The 24,401-nt window shown below is 42.6% G+C and overlaps 1 protein-coding gene across 5 annotated transcripts in view; it reads left to right on the forward strand.

Moving 5' to 3' along the window:
* The window catches only part of HYCC1 (hyccin PI4KA lipid kinase complex subunit 1), a 711,655-nt gene that overhangs the window by 474,002 nt on the left and 213,252 nt on the right, over positions 1-24,401 (forward strand). For all 5 annotated transcript variants that reach the window (XM_069648331.1, XM_069648332.1, XM_069648333.1 and 2 more), the window contains one exon: positions 10,137-10,232. In XM_069648331.1, the coding sequence (XP_069504432.1) occupies positions 10,137-10,232 (96 nt within the window). The remainder of the gene's footprint in view (positions 1-10,136; positions 10,233-24,401) is intronic.

The raw sequence follows: 24,401 nt of genomic DNA on the forward strand, positions 1-24,401 counted from the left end.
AGGAATGGATCAAGAAAACTTAGAAAGTGATCATAAACAAAAAAATGTATAATCAACAGTGCATGTCCAGTTCATGAGGTGACTCTGGAAAACTGTACTTATTCTCCTAATCAAACCATAGGCCCAACACGGGATCAATCAGATGTGACGCTGCCAGCTCTGAACTTTGTGTTAACTTCATTAGTTAATGTATTTGAATTGTTGAGGTCCGAAGTACAATAACACTAGTGTACATTTTTGGAATTTCATACAAATATGCATAATTGTGAATCTGAGATAGTGGGTCTAAAATCAGTCATTAACTCCTCTATAGTGCATGATATAAAAGCGATGCATAGTATTATCATGAATCGAGATGTACAAATTGACAAATTGCAGACCCTTGTGACAGATTCATTCATGTGGAAAATGTAATAGAAAGGACCGAAACGAACAGAGAAGGGACAGTGACCATCATGAACAAGAAAGTAAAGACCTTCTAGACGACACTCACCCGTATGATTCAATGCTGGACGAATGTATGAGACTCACCAACGTAGTAGAAAGTATAGAAATAAGTGAGGAGGAGGATCCCTAACTAGAAGAAATTGTTCCAGTGAGCAAAATGTCAATGGCATCATTAAGTGACATTCCTAAAAATTCACAACGCAAAAGGAAAAAAAAAATGCCCAAAGACTGAACAGTCCCAACTACATCACAGGGGAGAGAACTTAAATCAAGAAATAAGAAAGGTCCAAAAATGAAAAATTCAATAAAAACAGCATTTGTACACTGTCTTAAGATCAGACATCGAAGATACAAAGAAACTGAGAGCTAGCAATAGAGACAAGTTCCCTGATCAACGTGTCTGGAAAAAGGTTATTCCGCTGCGATCACCGGTAAACAAAGAGGAAGTAATAAATATTTCTACTTCATCACAGTTATATCACCATTAATTACAGAATTAGAGCCTATATTTTATAAATGTAAAAAATATCAATCCATAGTAAATACTTTGCACTCTCAGTAAGGCAATATTCGAACAAGTAATGAAGAAATGATGAAGGTAACTATGTAGACTCATTAGAAGATGTCAGAGGAAAACAAGATCTAGTGAGATGGGAATCAATCTTCCAACAATGTAAAAATCAAGTCGCTAAGCAAGGTACATCAGAAACAAAGCGAGTAAGCCAAACCATCATAGAGAATACCAACGTAAGTATGGTAGGGACCCAGGCATTTCCAGGGTGCAAAGTAATTCAAGTTTCAGGAAGCCACTCCACAATGCCTAATAATGCACTAGACAACCAAGAAGTATCTGCTTCTCAAGAATCCCTAAAAATGACTCCAATTCAATCTCTACAGCTTTATGCAATTCATAGAGTATGGCTGCATCAGTATAAGAGGAAAAATGACAGGAAACCTTTGAAAATAAGTAGGATTCTAGCAATAACAAAACAAATCCCAGCACTTTATTTCTTTGCCTCTAACGACATTGAGGAAGTCCAATTCCCCCAATATAATTGCACACACATAGTAGAATTAGGGTTAAAATCAGAAACGGGAGCGGAAGCCTTAGAAGCGCACGCAGACACTTTCAACGATATAGGTATCGAAATATCTGCAAGTCCAATCGAGAATCAAAAATCGACCATAGGTCGAGGAACGCGAAAGGAGAGGGAAATAACAATTCCTAAACTTGCATAAGTAATCCATTTAAAGGAGAAGAAAATCTAAAATAACAAACTGTAAGAAAGGAAGACAACTTGACGAACTCTTGATTATTATGTGGACAATCGTCCTAGAAATCATGAACTTTGTATTTGAGAAAATGCGGGAAAATCAGGTTTCTCTTCAGGGCGCTAGAATTCCGCATATTGGGGTGGAACACGAGAGGCTCCAAATCATTTAGGTCCAGACCAATGAAAGAAGAAATCTTTGATGAATATGATCTAGTTATCTTTCAAGAAACATGGCTGATGGACAAAATCAAATTAGATGGCTTTTTAACAATAGAACAAACGGCAACAGCAGGACCATCGGGAGGCCTAATGATCTCAGCAACGATCTCTGTGTTTGGACCTCAAACCTATTACAACCGATTGTCAATGTCTCCAAGCTGCCAGACTGAAGATGCGAACAGGAACTTATCATTGTTTTAGAAGCAGTTTTACTCTCAAAGGTGCACGATAAGTATACTACAGCAAATATTGTGATATTTGGAGATCTAAACTCACAATGTAACACAGTACATCATAAAATCACAGGTAAAGTACTGAAAAAAATAACAAGAAATGGAAGAAAATGGGCTCAATTTCTAAAAGATCAAAACTTAAGAATAGTGAATGGCAGCGTAAAGGGTGATACCTCAGCGAACATCACCTGGTTGACAGCTGAAAGTATTTCTATTTGGAACTATCTGATTCTATCAGAAGCCCTATTTGAATTTTGCGAAAATGTCTCCATTCTAAGTGGAGCGACAATCGATCATAAGCGGACCTCAGCAACACTAAAATTAGGAAAATCTTATCCTAGACAGCAACATCTTGAGGCCCTTGAAGTAAATAATGGCAAAAAAGTCATAAAATTCAAACAAAATGGAAGATTATTAAATAATAAGCTCTGCAATCTTTTGAACAACGATCGAGAATGAACTCTATACAAAATGCTCACCCCAGACAACTTTAATAATTTCTTATGGGAGACACAACCACCTAATACCTCACAACTAATCTCGTCCAAAAAACATGCACATACGTTTGACGAAACAATATGGACCAAGAAAAAAGAACTGCGGAAAGCCATCAGCAATTTAAAATACATACATCTCTCAATAGAAAACAAAGCAAAAGAAGAAACAAAGCTCAGAAATTAACATAGAAACTGGAAAGAGCCCATAAGAGTCTGCAGGTCCAGAGAGACGGAGAGCAGATGTTAAATACTCTGATAATAAAAAGTGACATCATTTCTGAGAATTATTGAACAGGAATAATCCCCAGCATAAATTACAGAGTAAGACATTTCTGAAACAAGCTGGTCCAACTGCATTCGAAATACATTCAGGGACCAGAGTCGTGAATTAATCAAATAACAATTACCAGCACCTTGGAACTTGAAACTAGACAAAGATTTAGTGAAATATCTAATTAAAAAATCTTCCTCCTCGTGAGTGGCAGCCCTTAATGGGCTCACAAATGCGATTTTAAATTCTGATGCAGATTTATTGGCTCAAACATTATAGCACATGTTTAAAATGTGCCTGGCTAATAAGATCTTCCCAGATTCATGGAAGACTGCAATTATCATCCCCATATATAAGCAAGGAGATTGTGATGATCCTTCAGACTACCGTCCAATTACACTGCTCGACATTGATGGAAAGATATTTGCATCAGTGGTCCTTGTAGAACTAGAGGACTGGATCACGGAAAACATAATTCTAAGCAGATTCCAGACAATATTTCGAAAAGGGTTATCTACCACCCTTAATGGTCTGGCTATGTCGATCATCTTGTGTCCGACATGGGTAAAAAAAAAAAGGCTGCCCACTATATGGCGCTTGGCTGGACTTATCTCAGGCCTTCGATACCATCAATAGAAGAAGGCTTTGGGCTAAACTAGCTTCTTGGGGAATTCCAAGAAGATTATTATCAATAATCAAGACATTATCTGGAGACCCCTCAGTCCAGGTATGTCTGAATACCCAAGGTCATTTAACAGAAGGTGTACAAACAGAACGCAGAGTAAGACGAGGATGCATACTGGCCGCCTGTCTTTTCAATCTTTACCTGGCAGACTTATCTGTGGCACTATCATCACAATCGCTGGCATGCCCGAAGATCGGTGCTCAAAACGTACAGTGGACTGAATATGTGGATGAGGTGGTTCTTTTGGACTACACACAACAAGGACTTCAGCGTCTCTTAAATGCATGTGGCTCCTATGCAAAAAAACGATTTGATAGTGAACCCCTCAAAATCCAAAATCCTGATTTTTAAGAACAATGGAATTCGACAAGTCAAATATAAATGGATCTTACAAGAGCAGATAATTCCAGTAGTCCAAGACCTAATATACCTAGGCATTAAATTGAAATCATCACAGTCCAAAGGATCACATGAAGAAGATTCTGATCTAAAAATCCTATCATTTGGTGCTCAAATGAAAAAAATATATACCGTCTACTGCAAATTTGTGATAATTCCTCTGTTAAAATACTACAAAGATAAAGTAGTGCCATCACTTCTCTATGGGTAAGAGACAATTCCACAAGCACAGCAGATTAATTGGGAACGCATAGAAGGAAAACTCTGTAAAAATGTGTTACATCTACCAATGAGTTATCATATGGGGTCATTAAGATATGTGCTAGGGTTGCCCTCGTTAAAAATGTCTCTAGACTGTAAAACTCTTCATACATTAAGATGTATCACAACATCAAAAGAAGAATCCCTGTACTGGGACATTCATCAAGAACTAAACAAGCGCCGAAATATGTTCCTAAATTATCTCAATAGATACACAAAGACGATCTTGCGAGTCTGTGAAAGAGAATGAGATATTCTGATTGTGAACCCAGTAGCCATAAAGCGGACCCTATCACGAACAGATTGGATCATGATGATAGCACAAATGAGGAAATATAAAATCTTCACATAACTGTCGCTATTTGGTAAGCCAAAACACTACTTTCTGAACTACTTGAATTGGTTCCCAGATACGAGACTAATCACTGAGTTCCTTAGGTTTCGATTAAATCTTGCAAACGCAGCAGAAGTACAGGAAGTAAGAGATAATGCCATTTGTAATAAGCATGTAATCTATGTGGAGAAAAGAGAGTGCAATCTACTTATTCTCACAGTTTAGGCACTACAGAATTACGCAACAAAAGATTTAACGAGAATGTTGTTTCAATCGATTGGCTTCACACAGATTCATTCTGGGAACGGCATTGACAGTTGAAGTAGTATAGATCATGGTATAACTGGGGTTCGTAAGGAAAGACCATGCCTAATTTTGGACTACTCACCTACTGTTATAAGAACTGAATATAATTACCTATTCATGTAATTCAGTCATAAAGTCTAATTTAATTAATAGCTTTAGGAGACTGTTTATAAATACCAGCAATTGTATTTCATTTATTTTGCTCTTTCCTTAAATTCCCAGATTTTTAACCATACACTTGCGCTGATTTCTTTTGCTATTTTATACTGAAATGCTTATAAATGTTTATAATTAATGAAATGTGTAAAAAGTCAATTAATAACGGCTAAAATGCACAATAAATAAAATAAAAGTTAGAACTTTTGTTACAAACCAGCATTTCCTTAATTCTTTTTGGAACCATGGAGCAGGAATCATCTGGGGAAGGGGAATTCATCCAGATTATAAGGAGACTGTTGTCATATTGTGAACTTAACTATTATATTTGTGTTGCCTTTGAACTGCCATTCACTACCTTGTTGAGTTACTGTATGTACAAGTGTGAGGGAGAGATTGCCCTTTTAATAAAATGGCATCTTTTAAAAGAAACCTTCACAATGTTGTCCTCCTCACATTTCTGACCCCTCACAGTTCTGTAACAGAGACTCTTCTGTAATAGAGGCTCATTTAGGATACTTCATTAGGGCATATTTGTCTGTGGCAGACACTTGTATTTAGAAAACATGAATGCAAAGTGTTTCTTCCATGACCGCTTCATCAACAAAAGCCCCATTGTACAAGAGACCCAGTCTGAGGAGCCTATCTATGGCTAAGACTCATCTATGAAAGAGAATTGTCTACAAGGGGGCTTGTTCGTGACTGCTTATTCAGAAAGTGGCCTGACCAATGAAAGGCCTCTGCTGCAAGAGGCCTCATTGTCAAAGGACCTTGTCTAAAAGAGGTCTCATTCACTATAGCCTTAGCTATGAAAGTCTTCATCTGCGACGGGCTTGATCAATGACAAATTCATATGTAAGATGCCTAGTCTACAAGAGCCTCATGTAAGAGAAGCCTTGTGTGCAACGGAGCTTGTAAACAAAAGGCTTTGTCAGTGGAAGGTCTAATCTGAGGCCTTATCTCCAGAAAACCTAGAGCCTTGCATCAAAGGCTAGAGGTATTCATTAAGATACCTCCTCTACATATTCATCTCAACATGATGAATAGGTTGAGTGTGCTTAGCGAAAGGATGTACATATAGCTGGCATAACCATCTCAGTATTCGCTGCATGTTTGTATACCAGGATAAAGGGGGCTTCAAACCTATTTAACTGCGGCATGAGTTGAGACCGAGGTTGAGCCCACCAGTAAATGCTTAAAGGGCTTGCATTCAACAGACTACAGTGTGGTTTGGCACCTTCTGAGTCTTCCATGCCATGTTTTGTAACCTCAGGTCTAAGGCAAATGCTTTCAGCAAGCAGATACTGGCTGCAATGGACTCCATGATACGGATAGCAAGCTCACCAGCCATCATGACCCTATCTAATAAACATAGGATCCATGTTTGGCCCACTGCTTGGCTACCTGCATGAGGACGAGAGAATTGAGCTGTGCAAGCTGCCTCCGGCTCCATTATCCCTCCTTCTACTTCTGGTATCAGAGTCTGGACTTGTATGTACTTTTCAGCGGCTCTTATGTCAGAGTAAGGAGTGAAGTAAAATTCCCTTTGCATCTCCCATGGCACTTGAATACCCACAGGCCCTCTTAATATTACCAGTAACACAGATCTTGATCAAGGCATTTTTCCCAGAATTTCCCTAACGAAATGCAATAATACTGCCCTGTCAGTTACCCGCACAGGCTTGTGTTATTAGCCCTGGGTCCAACACCAGCAGCACTGGGTGCCAGCAGCAACAGGATGCATTGTTTGCTTGAGTATAGCCGTACCTTATGTCAAAAGGTAATGAATGGAAAGGGACAATTCTTTAGAATCCACGCATCGGCAAAAAATAAAAGCTTGTTTTCCAGGGGCGTTCAAGTAGGAGCAATGGCAAGAGACCAATAGGTGGGAATTTTTCTCTTCTCCAACACCTTCCCAAGAAATCTAACCATTCTAAGGGTCTTGCTGTAGAAGATTGTGTCATACCTTCAAAAGTGTCATACATGAAAATGATGAGTCCCCTTACACTTTTTACTCCATTATGCAACACATCTTCTGACGATCGATTGATGCTCGATTTCAGTCATCTCGTACTCTGCCAAGACCGTTTCCAGGGAGCTGACTTCAACACAAGCTAAGTGGCTATGGTTTTTCACAAGGGATGGATCCAGGTTCTTATTAACGATATAGCCTTCCTAATTTTCTTACCTGCACTTTGAATGAAAGAATACAAGCCGCTGCTAGAAATCTTACCAAATTGCGAAAGTCATCCCATTTGCGGGTGTTTGTATCTTGAATTTGGTAGAAAACCAGTTCTAAAGTCATGCCGATACTGTGTAGGATAATCCTAGTGGTTGCCCAATTTATGGAAGTCTCCCCAAAAAAGTAGCCCCTGTTACGTCCTTTAGTTCTACAAGGAACTAAACATTTGTGTACAGGAAGGGGCGTTTTAAATGATTTATCATATCAAGGAAAAGTACATTTGTTTAAATGCTCTGGTACTGATAGCTGGTGTATATGCTTTCCAGTCTGCATAAACGTATCAGCGTGGGAACATGATGGAAATAGTTAGGTTCAACCACTCCACTAGGTATTGTGTTTAAGATTAGAGTAGTGCAATGTCATATTCACTGTCTCCTGATGTACAAAATCTTGTGGAAAGGGCACTTGGAGGACCTGTTGGCCCCTATGGAACACTTATTCAGTTTGCCCGATGAAGACCACAATAACTCTGGTGCAGTTCTTTGTCTTATCCTGGAATGGAAGTGTCACGCATGCTTCCTCCTTTTTCCCTTGACTCTCCAGTGCACATGCTCCATCAACAATCAAACTGGTTGAGGTCTACATCCCCTTTTGGGACTAGCAGCCCTGGCTTGCATATTGGACATATTTACCAAGGACAAATTATTCTTCGGCCATATCACATTCTCTTATCCAGATGCAAAGGGGGCACATATGGTATAAAGGTGCATCCCCTTCTAAGTCTGAGCACCAAGCTCCTAGGTTTTGGGAAATTCTGGCGTCTGGACGTGCCTCAGAATTGCAGAGATGCACTTCTTTCGTGTAAAGCTACAATTTGTATAAAATAGGAGGAAGTCTTAGTTCTGGTTTATCCAGCAAGATCTCAGTCTCTCAAGTTGTCTTCCCCATCTGATATTGCCTGTCTGTTAGGCATAGTTAAGGCAATCTGACACACGCTTACATTGTGGTGTTTTGTCAGCAATTTCAACTAAGCTACATGCGCAGAGCCATGCTCTCGCTACCGAAAAAGAATAATTAAGGGATGCTTAAAGAACTTTCTGAAAATCCCCTCCAGTCAATTGCATCGACAGGAGAACAAAGTGGCCTTTTTTCGAGCGGATGTGCCATCCATTCAAGATTATCTATAGGCGTATCTTTATCTCTCCTGGAAAACAAGTTCCTTTAGCCATAGCTTTATCAAGGAAAATAGGGGTACCCAGGTCTTTGCAACCAATGAGACTTTTCAGCAGATTGCATGAAAACAAGGTGTTGCTACATGGCAACACATAGGGTTCCATTGTCTTGTCTTTCATCCGGTCGGTTGTTCTACCAACCTTCTCTGACTGGTCTACCTCCTCGACCACGAAGCTGTTAAAGTCCATGGGCATTACAAGGGATTCAAAACCTTGCTGATCAGACCATAGAATTAGTCATTCTTGTTGGTTCTCCTTGCCCCTCTTTCTAAAGCTGGCATAGCCAGTTGGATTTCAGCATGCATCGGGATTTGCAATAAAGAGCTGCAAGGACTCTTCCCAGACAAGTCAAAGTTTTTTTTTTCAGGGCACTGGTAGCTACAATGGGGTTCCTTGCCTGGGTGCCCCGAAAGGCAAGTAGAGCACAGTGACTTGGAAGCTGAAGCATTAGTTCTCCAAATACCTCTGTACGGGCATTAAGACCAGAAAGGAGTAGAAGTTGTCACAAGGGTGCCAGAGAGCCAGCTTCATTGAACTAAGTCCATTTCATCTTTTGCCTTGTAAGGTACCGCCTTGATTGTTTGACCTGCTTTGTAATCTATTCAAATAATGTGAATCTGTGAAAGATCCAATGATGAAGGGAAAAGTTAATGATCTGTACCTACAGTTCTCCATATGGTATATTTCATAGTGACTTGCCACCTTCCGCCAACCCCACCTGATGCTCTGTTTGGGACACTCTCCGTGCGTTACCAGAATCTGAACATGGCCTTAAGGTGTGAAGCTAAAGCGAGGAAATCCTATTGGTTGATGGGCAAATGGCCCAATGATTACTGTGATAGATCAGTAAAGTGAGTGCAGTTTTTTGCCATACAATTGAGACTGCTTTATTAATGTACTGAGCATGCCCAGTTTTGACGACTGAGAATAGTCAAAGCATGTGAATCTGAGAGGTACCAATGCTGGGGAACTGTAGTTACAGGTAAGTAACTGTTTCCAGACTTTGTATTCATATGAAAGCATCAGTGAAACTACCCCTTTTCTCTTGTGTTCTGTTATTAGTGACGACGTTGAGGGAGTGAGGGGGGGCAAAGAGTATCAAGGTACATTGCTAAATTATCTGAGAACCAAGTCTCTGCTATCCTTAGCAGTTCAAATCAAACTCTTCCAGTATACCATTAATGTTAGTTGTATTTCTTTGTGGCAGAACTGGCATGCAGAGGTCCTGTTATTATAGCATCAGGCCCTTTGCTGGTTTTACGTGAGTTAGTGATGTCGGTCTTGGGGATGATGGCGCTGGGAAAAGGGATGAGGGAGGCTTGGTGTGTTTGGTGAGCTGAGAATCACTGGATGTACGTGTGCACACCCTGTTCCTGGAGGTATTGGCAGTAGACTGTGTTTTGTGAGTCTCTACATTATTTGCTTTACCAGGGATTGCCTCTGTAACGGGACCCTTCATATGTTCATTCTCCTGGGCTAATGTCACTACATTTTGAAACCTGCAGAATTAAAGTTGCATTGACCCATTTATGCCATATGCGTAGATAATCATGCCAGGCTCAAAAAGTAATCTTGCATTAACTAAGGTGTCTTGAGAATAATTGGTACATAATATATACATTTTCTCTGTTCTTTTATAGGTTTGAGGTATTGTCGTTCCTGTTGCTATGCTACAATGCAGCCTTAACCTATATGCCCACTGTATCTCTGAAGTCATTGTGCCAAATATGCTCCAGGTAAGACTTGCAAGAGATTTACAGTGCAGAATGTCCTCTAGTTGTTATTAAGGGATTACTAATATCCACTCCATTTTATTCTGCTCTTGCCTCACCGAGGCCTTGCATATAGTGCAGTGTTGATCTGGAATTGCGTGGTTAAGTGTAAGGTGACAAGTGTTCAATCAACAGACAATGTTTTGTTCTTCCACTTTGGAAACGGTAATTGTCAGCATGTCCAGACCAATGTCGAAAGGCAGTGCAATGTACACGAGCATGTGCTGTCCAGATATATAGGTGCGCTGTAGTAGTTGCATAGTGCACACTTGAATCTGTACCATCTCTACATGCTATGTCATCAGTCATAATAAATTACATGGGTGTAGTATAAGTGAGGGAAGATCAGTATGGGAAAATGACCACAAAGGGGGAGGAACGTTTTCCCCTGTGTGGAAGCAGAGTGGTAAAACAATCGGGAGTCCTAAGGTGTATAGGTTTGATTAGTTCCCGGAGAAATACGTTGCACTGCATTCCATTTCAAGATGGCTCCCAGGTTGGATCCTGGGTAGAAACATAAACAAAGGACTAATGTGCTATGGGATTGGATGGAACCTTAACACCCAGAGTCATTATATAGAGGTTAGCTGTAACATTCTTCGGTGGATTGATCATGGCCTCCTCACGTTTATACTTGCTCTGCAGCTTTTATCGAGATTTATCTTTCTGCACACTGGCTTTTGCTCTCACCCATTTTTCTCTTCCGTCATTGGAGCTGTACAACTGCATTCTCTGCGCTACTCTGAGTTTCTCTGAGCCCTGTTAGGAACAAACTTGATTTTTTTCTTCATTATTGCATGGCAGTTTTTCTGGGAGGTTTCAGGTTCCTTTTTCTGTCTGGACTACATAGTTTATGGAAAAGGCAGGTAGATGTTAGTGGGGCACCTCTGGTGAATGCCCTCCTTGTAGAAAGTCCTCCTGATTCTTAATCTCTATTGGAACAATTACGTGTCTTTTACTGATGTGTGATGTATGCTTCTTTGTGTTCACTTGTGTTTCCCTTTGCAGTGTCGATCTACCCTTTCATTATCGTGAGGTAGATAAATTGAGGACCTTTAAATAAAATGGGATAATAGAAACACTTGTTATTACAGCATGTAGAAGATGGAAGAATTTGCATGACGCACTATAAGATAATGATTATTATTTTTATGATGTGTTTTCTTAGATTATACCCAATATGCAGCTACAAAGTTGTTTCTAGTATCAAAACATTGGAGAGTTCGTACTTATGGGATATGTGTGGTAAATAATATTTTAAGATCTTGATCTGGATCTAGTTTCACATCAGGTGGGATTAAGTACCAGATTCAAGGGCATTTCCATAGATGGAATGTCTCAGCATCTTTGCGCATTATGAACAATCTTTTTTTGCCTGACTGCTTAGCCCTTAAAGATGTCCATGATATTTATATTGTAGTTTTTGGCATTCTGGCTGTTACTTAAGGGACTGGCTTGGATGTAAAAATGCACTGCTGTAGTCTGGCTATCTCTTTACCAAGCGCACGTGTTCTTCCATTGGTTTATTTGATTATTTGCTTGTTTCAAATGGACCTTTGTTGTTAACTGAACTTGTTATTGAATGGGTTTTGTCTAAGGACCACATCTGCATTATTTGACATGTACAGTGCGGTGAACCAGGAGGAGGAGTCGGATGACTTAATGACACGTTCAAAGTGGTTTTATTTAAAATAAAAGAAAACTCCTAAGTTGCCCTATTTCTATGAGGGAAGTTCCCTACCTAACAAAACTAAAGCTAAGGGTGCACATCCAGTCTAAAAATAAAAAATCTTCTGTCCGAATCCTAACCAACTAACTGTCCCTACCACTTTAAAAAACACCTAACTAAAAGAAAAAGGGAGGCTTGCTCAATAGCCTCGGTATGGGCTTCTGCCTGGCCCAACTTGTAATTGACTTGCTCCTAGTCTCAAGGTTCCTTTAGAACACAATGGTATGGTCTTCCCATTCTTTGTAGCGAGTCGTTTGGGTAAAATTAGAATTATCTTCTGTATGGGTTTCACTCTGCCCTTGATGAAGAAAACTGTCTCTTATTAAAACGTTCCAGTCCCTCCAGGATTACTTCAAAATACACGTCTTTCTTTCCCACCATCTTGGCGCTCAGACTCTCAAGTCTTGTGGTAAATATTTTATTTCTCAAGCACCAGATGTATCTTGGGGGATTTGCCCACTCGGGTAATACAGCTTCCCGTGGCCTCATGCACTTTGCGATCCATGTTTAAGAGCATTCACCGTCCCTGCACTCTGTTTCAGAGTCGGACGTACGTCTGTCCTTCATATACAGTGTTTGTATCTCTTTCACTCTATTTTAGTGGGGCTGTGTGCCGTTAGTTTTTCTTAAGTTCACGTGTCTTTGACAGCTATTCCACCCTTAGTTTACAGGGTTTGTCTGTTTGTGTTTCTTAAGTTCTTGTACTTTTGGCGGCTGCTCCAGCCTTGATTTACGGTATTCTTATCTCTTTAACTCTATTTCTCTTACCTGCATCAGTTTCAGTACTGCTGGAAACCAGCAGTCATTGGCGTTGCTCGCCTCCACAAGTCGGTAGTGTCTGTTTCCCCGTTGGTACCTCTCTCTGTGGGATAGGCACTTGCAGGTCTCTGCATCAGTTGCTGGGCACCTGACCCACCACTTCCCTTCAGTGGACCCACCCATGGAGAAGACAGTTGTCTTCCCGTCGCCTCTCTCCCCTTGAACAGAGGGTCTTGCTCTATCAAGGTACCCGCTATCCAGTCTTCAGCTAGCACTTCCTTCACGCAACCGCTGTCTCTGTGGCTCAACGTTGCCCTGCTTCTGCATGACGTCAATGCTACAGAGCACGCCTCTGCGTAGCACTTGCTGTTCACCCTCCGTAGGAGTCTCTACTCCATTCACAGTCTGTTTTCACCTGATAAACATAATTGGAACAAAGGGAATTGTGTCCATCTTCCTTGACCATGGCATTCAGGCGATGTTCAGCATTACCTAAAGCCATTAGAGACAAAAAAGGATATTTGTTAAACATAGTCATTGCAGGAGAAGTCGGTCTTTCCAACATCCACATAGGCAGAAAGGGTCGATTGGATAGGGAGTTCCATAGTGGAATGGGAGTCCTTGACCCCAAGAAGGGAGTCACTCCCAACATAGCAGACTCACCTCCCTAGCCTCAAAGGGAGTGGCTACTGTGGTAGGTCAGAAGATGGACACAGGCTCTGATTAGACATTTCACTGTTCAGTTTATTAAAGAAAAGTAATAATGCCTAGTTTTCCCTATATCACAAGGCATCCCTACCTAAAGAAACTAGCTAAGGTGCTAGCCAGTCATCATTGAATGTCTAGAAATTAAACTGTCCACCGTCCAACTCTAAGCCTGTCTGACCCTACCACTATCTTAATCTATCACCTCTCGTCCTCCCAGGATTGCAGGACCCTGCATGTCTTGCCTCTGCTTCTTGCCTCTTGGCGTTCAAGCCTGTTGGTAACTCGCAGGCTCTTTCTTTGTGTCTCCAGGCTCCTCCCCTTTTTGGACATAAGTCAGCGTGGGACTTCCCCTGCGCAAGCTTTTGTTCCTTTTCTGTCTACTGCAGATTATTTTCTCTGCACGCCCTCTTCTTCATTCCAGTGTACTGGGAATTCAAAGGGAATTATTTTTTTTCTTGTTGGCAATAACACATACTGGTTTCACACATATGTTCACCAGCAAGGTTTGAAGATGTTATTTTGGAATGCGTACAAGGGAGTACCTCATAGGAATGAGAGGCCTTGTACCCAAAGGGGGAGTCTCTCCCGATGAAGTCCCACTTGCCTCAACCCCTAGGGCGGTTGTTGCAAATCGGGCTCACCTGCCTATCCTCACAGGGGGGGATTCTCCCTTGGGGAGAAGGGGCAAATTCGTATGATTCGTCACACTCCCCCCCCCTGGGGATAAGGGATGAATTGTCGAGATTGGTCACACCCGTTTCCATCATTGTGTACTTTTTAACCTTAGCGCCGTAGCTGCATGATCTTATTTTATATTTTAGCTTAATCAATGGGGTACCAACCAGGTGGGGGAGGTATCTAGAAACCAGAAGGGAGACTGGAGGCAGAGAAGACAGTGAATAGTTTATTAGTTGGGTTACAGTAGGTAGGGGTCTTCTATCTTAGCTTTACAAAAATACAAGGATAACCTGCATTTTAGGAGCAAAATGTAAGCATCTAGGTAGTCGGTATGCAAGTTTTCTAATTACTAAAATAGAGTCCCCACCCCACATCACAACAGGGTCTGGGTAAACCTCTAGGGCTTTGTTGGTTATCTGTTCCCTGAATGATGGTGAATATGTCCGCAGGCAACATAAGCAGATAATGTTGATGTTGGACCTTCTGATCTCAGCTTTCATATTCACAAACCTTCATTACAATCTAAGATAACTGCATTTGTTGATTAGACAAATAGAATGGTGAGAATCTGTGTGATCACTGCGACCCTCACAATTGGGGCGGCCGAAAATGCAGACTTTTTTTATTTTTTAAACCCCTTTTTACCACATATGTATGCAGGGGGAGACCCCCGCATCCCCCCATAATAATATTATATCATATACCCCCCCCCCACATATATATATTTTGTGTAAGCAGGGTCTAAAGAAAAGTCAGCATTTTCGGCCGTCGTAATTGTGAGGGTGACATTTATGGCCATTGCCGAATGGTGACACCCCTTTCTTTCCCAGCGCCTGAGAGGATGATACCACAATTTCAGTATATCACTCTTTAATGAATTAGCATCTGTTTTCTATTAGCATCTGTCTTATCCACATGGGTTTCTTGCATCATATTACATATGCCTTTTGGGACACTCCTGCTCTTTTCTTCTTTTTATTACATACATTAAAATTAAGGAGAGTACTATAATGCTATATAACACTATAATCACTATTAATCATGGTATTTAAGTAAATTGGTCAGATCTGCACATTGCTAACCTCCCCGTGTAGACGAACGTCGGCGATCCCATGGTAGGAGGGGCAGTTAAACCAACAAAAAGCACACTGGTCGCCCCTTGAGAGCGCAGCAAAAGTAAGAGTTGAGGAATGCAGAAGCAGCATACTGGCAAAATTGTTTTGTTCATGCAAGATTGGTGATTTATGGAGAATTGCGCACTTAACATTGCATAAGAGTAGTATGAAAATGCTTCAACCTGACGTTATTTTGAAAGATTTTCAGCATACAACATCTAAACTGTGGCAATCCCAAAAAATGATCTGCACAGGGAGCTTAATTTCAAGCTTTTATTTTTGACTCTGATTATACAGGAGCGTATTAATAATGATGTTTGGTTCTGTCCTTCTTGCACTGCCACATCTGCGAAAGTATTCTTTTTACACTTCTGTTATTTGGTGTAACAGTTCCTGGCTTAGTAAGGCGTCCAGTTACAACTATGACTCGCATACACATTAGGAAGAGTGTCTCGTATTGATTTCCGAAAGAGACTCGTACACTTTAGGAGATTTCTAACCCAGCTACGCCTTTGAGCATTCTTCAGCTTAATTTCTTAAAGAATGATCTGTTTTCAGACGCTTTCTGTGATGCTTCCTGCCTCTAATGTTCCATCAACTTGATTCCCAATGGTTCTATTAGTTATGCTTTTAGGAGCGTTCTCAGTCCATTCCTGTATTTAGGGTTTGCCTGTTTAGTTCCACAAATACCCTTGTTATTTCACAAATACCCTTAATAAGAATCACCCTCCCCCCCCCACTTCCTGTATTTAGTGTTTCAGGATTTAGTTTCACACTCTTATATACTTAAAGACCTTTACCTTCTGGGTCCTATGTGTCTCTTCTTTACTAAATTTCTCAAAGCTCTTCATGTGCCTAGGAATGTTCTCTCCCAGTCCCTTTCCTCTGCAGTTCCCAAATTCTTGTTTGCTATAGAAACTCTGCCATATGATTTTTGTATTCGGCACGCCTCAGTTGAGCTTCACGAAAGGCTGTACATATGATTGCATTCCTGTTCTAGTAACATGTCTTTTGAACTTGCAAAGTAATTACATAGAGAAGCATTTCCGTAAGCATTGAACATTTTATCACGTTCTCTTCACATTCACATGCATCATAAGTTGCAATAGTTCAACATACATGCTTGTTTGGGCTCTGTAACGAATCAAGAGTAAGACTCGGACACAAGAGAATTGTGTTGATTGTTATAAACCTTTATTACATCAAAAAGAGGGTTGGAGAAAGACCTATCTTGCCCTATCACTCGGGTTTCCCTGCCTCAACAAAACTAAAAGAAGTCAGTGTTTGAATGGCCAAGGATTTTCTATTCTGTGTCGGAAATCCTTACCTGACTCTTACATTCTAAACCTAAAATAATGTGAAAAGGGATATAGTCTTTCAATTGGTCAATTGTTGTTCTCTCCACAGTTCCAACACAAAGTTCCAAAAATAGAAACAATTGATCAAAGTTCCATAATACTCAGGAGGGGAGGTCCTTTCTCTGAGGTTTCTCTGCTTCTATATAGTTCACAAACAGTTATTTTACCTAAGTATTGTACTGTTCTCCAATCCAGGGGTATGGCTCCCTTCCCCAGGATTTTAGACTGTAGGGATTTTTCTCCCTCTCCTTGATGACACAATGTATTCAAGTTTCTTGTCCAGGAGGTATTGTTTCCTTCCCATATAGTTTCCACAATCTTAAGAGGTCACCCTTCCTCTTCCAATTCTTACAGAACATTCACATTGCCTGGTGTGCTCTCCTGCCAGGCTTTCACAAGGTTCACTTGGGATGTAGGTGTGTGTCTCAGACTCGCAATCCCGTTGCCTGGTGTACTCGTCTGCCAAGGCTTTCACATGTAGCTCACTTTCTTACTCTCTCAAAGTGTATGGGTCTTCTCTTGAGCCATTTTTTTCATGTAGCACAATTGGGTGAGAGATCCAGACTCACAATCTGCCCGGTTTCATCTCCTGCCGGACTTTTCTTTTACAGTTCTCTCTCTCTCAAAGGGTATGTGCCCTCCCTTGAGCTGTCTCATTCACCTAGGGCAATTAGATGCATGTCCCAGACTCGCAATCTGGCTGGTCCACTCCCCTGCCATGACTTTTTATACAGTTCACGCTCTCAAAAGGTGTATGGGTCTTCCCTTAAGGTTTCTCTTTCTCTCTCTCTCTCGGTTTTTCCCCCAGGTTCGTGTTGTGGGTCCCAGACCCAAGTTCCAATGTATTGGGCCAATTAACAAGGGGGTCCTGGAAGTCCCTCTGCCGGACATTAGTCCCGGGTACGAGAGCGTTACCCAGATTCTTTCAAAACAAAAGGGGGGTCTGGGAATCTCTCTACGAGCACAAACACAGCCCAATGACTTGTTCTTGGGTGAATAACCCCTGGGAGAGACTCTACCAAGTCTTTAGCTCACTGTCCCTTTCACAGAGAAGAAATTTCCCTGCATAGCAGCCTTTGTCCTGCCCAGGGGCAGTCCAGCGCCGAAATGCTAGGCAATTCTCCTCTGAACAAGAGTACCATCAGTAACCCCATACACGTGTTTCAGCCTTGTTGGGCATCATCAGTGAGGTGAAACTGTTGCCTCTCTAAGAACAGTGAGCAAGGGGTCCACGTCTGGATCTCCCTGTTAACTTAGGGTGAAACCCAAAGTTAATTTATTCAAAACTAAAGGGGGGTCTGGGAAGCTCTCTACCAGCACGAACACAGCCCAATGACTTGTTCTTGGGTGAATAACCCCTGGGAGAGACTCTACCAAGTCTTTAGCTCACTGTCCCTTTCACAGAGAAGAAATTTCCCTGCATATCAGCCTTTGTCCTGCCCAGGGGCAGTCCAGCGCCGAAATGCTAGGCAATTCTCCTCTGAACAAGAGTACCATCAGTAACCCCATACACATGTTTCAGCCTTGTTGAGCATCATCAGTGAGGTGAAACTGTTGCCTCTCTAAGAACAGTGAGCAAGGGGTCCACGTCTGGATCGCCCTGTTAACTTAGGGTGAAACCCAAAGTTAATTTATTCAAAACTAAAGGGGGGTCTGGGAATCTCTCTACCAGCACGAACACAGCCCAATGACTTGTTCTTGGGTGAATAACCCCTGGGAGAGACTCTACCAAGTCTTTAGCTCACTGTCCCTTTCACAGAGAAGAAATTTCCCTGCATATAAGCCTTTGTCCTGCCCAGGGGCAGTCCAGCGCCGAAATGCTAGGCAATTCTCCTCTGAACAAGGGTACCAATCGGTAACCCCATACACGTGTTTCAGCCTTGTTGGTCATCATCAGTGAGGTGAAACTGTTGCCTCTCTAAGAACAGTGAGCAAGGGGTCCACGTCTGGATCGCCCTGTTAACTCCCCTTTGTTTGACGATTTAACCGTCTTGGCGTCCAGGATATTTTTTACCTCGAATTCGGGTTCTCCATCTATCAAGATGGGGCCGGGTGGAAGTGAAACATGAAAGACAGGATGAATGCGCATATTAGAGAGTAATTCCAATTTGACGGCTACCGGGTTGATAATGGCCTTAATAGTGTAAGGTCCCAAATATCTAGGGTTAAAAGTCTGAGTTCCCTTCAGAGGTATGTGTTTTGTAGCCAGCCAAACTTGATCCCCAATCTGGTATTGTGGAGTTTCACTTCTATGTTGATCAGCATTTTTCTTATATTTCTCTTTTGCTTGTTTCAAATGTTCTGTTGCCTCTTCAAAGGCTTGTGTAATAGTAGAATGCAAATGACTAACTGCAGGCATTTCTAAATGCTGAGGCGAATTTAGTTCTGAGGTTCGAGGGTGATGTCCATATATGGTATAAAAGGGGCTTTGTCCGGTTCCTGAATGTACAGAGTTATTGTATGCATATTCTGAAATCCATAAAATAGCTTTCCAATTACTTTCGGTCTGGTGTAGCATGCAACGTGGGTACTGTTCAAGGGTCTGGTTGGTCCTCTCCGTCTGACCGTCTGGGGATGGTGACTGGTTGATAACCTCACGTCGATTTGCGCCAGTTGACAACATTTCTTCCAAAAATGTGAAATTAATTGACAACCTCGGTCAGAGACCAATACGGAAGGAAATCCGTGTATTCGAACAATGTTTTCGAGGAACTCCTTGGCCAGAATTGAAGCAGAAGGTAATCCCTTTAGAGGAATAAAGTGAGCCATCTTGGAAAAAAGATCCACAAAAACTAGAATAGTGTTAAATCCATTACATGGAGGTAGATCTGTAATAAAGTCTAACGATAAGGTTTGCCATGGTGTAGGTGGAATATCCAAAAGTTGTAAGAGGCCAGCTGGTTTTTTCTTCTGACTTTTGTTTTGGGCGCAAATGCAACAAGACATTACAAATGACTTCACGTCTTTTCGCCAGGTTGGCCACCAGAATTGTCTCTTAATTTTAGCATCAGTTTTTGCGATAAATGGGTGTCATTCCATCAGGGTGTCATGATAATTGGAGATGACTAGTTCTTGTAGTTCCTTGTGTGGTAGAAATAGTCGCCCTTGATAATAAGGTAGGTCATTGATGACTGAGTAGTCCGGGCCTTTCTTCACCCAGTCCTGCAGGGCTGTTGGATCGAAGAGTTGTTGGATCTTTACTTGAATATCCTCTAGTGTCTGTAGAGTGGTTATGCCAAGAATTTTGTTCTGAAATTATAGGCACCGGTTCCGGGTTCACATATGCTTCTCCCATCCCTATTCGGGATAAGGCATCTGCCTTGCCATTTTTACAACCTGGTCGATAAGTGATCACAAAATCGAACTCGGCAAAGAACAATGCCCATCGAAGTTGACGCGACGATTGGGCGTTGGCTGTTTTTAAATACTGCAAGTTTCGGTGATTACCGTAATGGTATGCCTGGCACCAAGAAGATAATTCCGCCAAGCCTTGAAGGCGGATTTGATGGCTAATAATTCTTTATCGGTAACCGCATAGTTTAACTCGGGTGCCGAGAACTTTCTGGACCAAAATGCTACTGGATGAAGTTGACTGGTTTCAGTATCCTTCTGGGACAGGACAGCTCCCATGGCTAAACTGGATGCATCAGTTTCAACTATGTAAGCAAGTTCGGGGCGTGGATGCTTTAAGACAGGTGCAGATGTGAATTTCGCTTTCAGCTCTTGGAAGGCCTTTTCAGCTTCCTCGGTCCACAAGAAGCGTTTGTTTTTTCGCAAAAGTGCTGTGATAGGGTGTACAACATGTGAGAAATCCGGAATTAATCTGCGGTAGAAATTAGCAAATCCGAGCATGCTTTGTACCCCTTTAACTGAACTGGGTGATGGCCACTTGAGGATTGCAACCACTTTTCGAGAGTCCATTCGGACTCCTTTTGGAGTCCACATAAATCCAAGGAATTCAACTTCCGTAGCATGAAAAACACATTTTTCCAATTTTGCATATAACTTGTGCTGGCATAGTTTCTCAAGGACTGCACGAACGTGCTTCACATGGTCTGATTCTGAAGAGGAGTACACTAGAATATTGTCTATGTATACAACAACACAGACATCAATGAGTTCATGAAGGACATCGTTCATAAAATACTGGAAGGCTGCTGGTGCATTGCACACCCTGAAGGGCATCACCTGGTATTCGAATAACCCGTACTTAGTGCGAAAAGCAGTCTTCCATTCGTCACCTTTCTTTACACGTACCAGATGATATGACCCTCGGAGATCTAATTTAGTGTAGATGCAAGCGTCCTTTACTTGGTCTAGTAATTCGGGGATCGGAGGCAATGGGTATCGGTTCTTAACCGTGATCTGATTTAATGCGCGGTAGTCTATGCACGTTCTGAGGTCACCTTCCTTTTTAGGCACGAAGAACAAAGCTGAAGATGCAGGGGACTTGGATGGACGAATGAAGCCATTAGCAAGGTATTGGTCCAAGTATTGTCGTGGTGAAGGTTTTCGGGTTCCGTAAGGGCGTAGATCCTACTACATGGAGGTTGTGCACCGGGTATGAGATCGATTTGACAATCGTATGATCTGTGAGGTGGTAGGGTGTTTGCCTGTTCTTTTTGGAAAACTTCCTGGAATTCTTGATATTCCTGAGGTAACTGCACGACTGGAGTAGCGACTGTGGCCAGGCCTTGGTTCAAGGTTTTTTTTGGGTAACAAGTATGTGCACAATCCGGGAAGGTTATTCTCTTCTCTCGCCAATCAATACAAGGATTATGTGTTTCCAACCAAGGTATCCCCAGTATTATTTGGAACTACGGGGCTTTGATTAAATCAAACACAATAGTCTCTCAATGCTCATCCTTACCCAATAGTGTCATCTCTGCGGTGGAATGAGCTACAGGCCCAGCGGCAATTTCAGTTCCATCGACTGTGGTGATGACATCCGAAGTGGTCTTTTTGCAGAGAGATAGATTCATCCTAGAAGCCAACTCGTGGTCCACATAGTTTCCTATGGCCCCGCTATCAATGTATTCCCTCACTGCGTGCATACGTGATGGCTGCCTTGGATCTATAAGGACCATTGGTATGGTGAAGTGCGAGGTCTGAGTATCCTTCTTCAAGCTCGGCAAGCAGACCTCTACGCTTGTCGGGCGTGGTCGTTTCCCGAATCGGGTTCTGTTTGATTTTTATCAGCAACTCCGACTACTTTTTTAGATGTTTTTATAGGGCAATCCTGTAGAAAATGTCCTGAGACCCCACAGTACAGACACAATTGCATCTGCCGTCTTCTTTCTCTTTCTCTTTCCTTTTGAGTTAAAGGTCCCTTGACCTCCCCCGATCTGCATCGGTTCTGATACTTCTGTTCCTTTGAGGGTAACATTGGGTTTAACCAATACCCGATTCTCGAACTTAGCTCGGTCAGCCTTTCTATTCTGAAGTCGGTGGTCAAACTGGACCACTAAGTCTATGTATTCTGCACAATCCTGAGGTGGGTTCACAACTTGGGCCAAAACGTCTTTGAGTTCACCCCGAAGTCCACGATGAAATACTGTAATTCGTTTTACCTCTGGCCATCCGGTTTCCACCACTAACCTATTTAAAGTGGCAATATAGGTTAGTAGATCCTTGTTACCTTGTCGTAATGATAAAAGTTCGTTATCCAGGACCTGTCCCTGTGAATGTCTGGCAAATAGTCTTTCCATGCTCAATTGAAAACCTTGAAAATCCCGAAGAAGAGGGTCATCCTAGTTAACTAATGGAATTGACCAATCCGTTGCGCTGCCACTAAGATATGATAGTACAAAGGCTACTTTGGTTTGGTCGTTCGGAAAAGCTCCAGGTCTGCATAAAAAATGCAAGCGGCATTGGTTCATAAACACGGCAAACTTTTTTGGGTCCCCAGCAAAACGTTCGGGTGGAGCTAAAGGAATGCTTCCTGGTAGAACCACTTGCATAGGATTGCTCGATGAAACATGAGTTGGATTCCCCCTGAGTCCAGGTAATGGTGTTTGCCAAGCTTGGTTTTGCAGTAATTGTCTAGCAAGATCATCAGTGCGCTCCTTAGACACAATCAGTGTCATGATGCCTACCTCCAAGGAGCCAGGCCGGGCCCAGCAACCCCAGAGGCAGACATCATTTTCCCCAGGGAAGTCGCAGCGGGCCCAAGTCGGGGCCCTTTGGACTCAGTCCTGGCGCCTTAGGCGCCAGGCTCATAGCGGACCCCAGTCCTGGCGCCTTAGGCGCCAGGCTCTTAGAAGAGGATATGTGTTTAAGTGCTTGGGTGCACACTTACCTGATGCAGACCTTGCTGCTTCATCCAGGCCCTCTTGAGGCCTGAATGGGACTACTTTACCACCCGGGTGTGGTCGGGGAAGGATACAAACCTGAGTGGTGGAAGGATACATACCAGGAACTTCTTCCAAGGCTATTTAAACCCCACCCGAACAGCCACACGTGCTTCGCGTTGTTCTGCACCTAGCAGCTGGACGCTCACCGTGTCAGCTCCTGCATCCTGACTTCAGCCACGCCTGCCAGCACCCTGGAACACCTGCAAGGGGAGAAAGGAAGAGAATAGGAGAAGAAAAGCCCTTACCTGCTAAATCTGCATCCCGGAGTCATTTCTCCAACGGCCCTGAAAAGGAAGACATCATTTTAAAGGCATTTTGTTTCGATCGCTGCAGCGCTGCATTTTACTCACCTTTGCAAGGCGCTTCCATCTTCAGCAGCGATCTTCCGGATTCAGCTACGCCCCGGCGCCTAGAGGAAAAAAGACAAGAACAAAGGTGAGAGGGAGAAAAGGAATAAGGAAAGCTCAGTTTCCTTTTAAGTCTTACCTGTTGGATTATTCCCACTGCATTTTGGGTCCTGCCGCTTCCTGGCATCTCCGGACCCCGGCCCCTATGGGGAAAAAAGACAAAGACATTGAATGAGCGAATGCAAAGACATTACATGAGCGCTCATCCAGAACTGTTTCACTTCGGGTCGGCGCCATATCTCCGGCACTCCGAACCCCGGCCCCTAAGGGGAAAAAGACATAAGCATTAGCGCTTGCTGCAATTAGACAACAAACATTATTATTAAGCTTGAACTTTTGAACAGAACTTTTACAGCGCCTTACCTGAACAGTCAAGCTTACCTGAACTCCCATCAATCCTCAATCCAGTGAAGTAACTGGGTTTCAACGCGCCCCTGCATCAGAAGCAGGATGGAGAGCTCATCCTTCCAAACCCTAAGGAGGGTATCCAACGAGCCAGGGAAGCCAGAATAGAGGGGCCCTTCCTGTCCATCTTCAGAGTTCTGCGCCTTCGACGCCGCGCCTCCGTGGGAACCAGGTGAGCGTTACAATCAGTTCTCTCCTGAGGGCATTAGTCTCTTGGCGCGCGTAGTGCACTTCTGCCCTAAGTTCCCCTAACAATAGGGCTAGTTGGTCGGTTTCTGAGGTTTCCATAACGCCCGGGTGGGGATTTGTAGATAGGCTTTGTGTTCTGCTACGCTCACCTGGCTCCCACAGGAGCGCCAGTCGGACCCGCACATCTGCGGTCTCCACCCACGTGATGCGTAGTGCAGCGATGACTGACTGGATCTGCCCTCCTAATCTTGTCTGCTTAACGCGTAGAAATATTCTCCTGCAAGTGGAGAGATGGATTTAGCCACTTGTGGATTCAAGTGATGGCACCCCCACAGTCCTCCCCAACTAATCACTTCTGAAATGCCCTCACAGCAATCTCATCTTATATTCTTGAAAGATGAGCTCTCCATCCTGCGTGGATTTGCAGGGGCG

This window comes from Ambystoma mexicanum, chromosome 2q (genome assembly GCF_040938575.1).
Source record: "Ambystoma mexicanum isolate Mex_15411 chromosome 2q, UKY_AmexF1_1, whole genome shotgun sequence".
Taxonomy (NCBI): Eukaryota; Metazoa; Chordata; class Amphibia; order Caudata; family Ambystomatidae; genus Ambystoma; species Ambystoma mexicanum.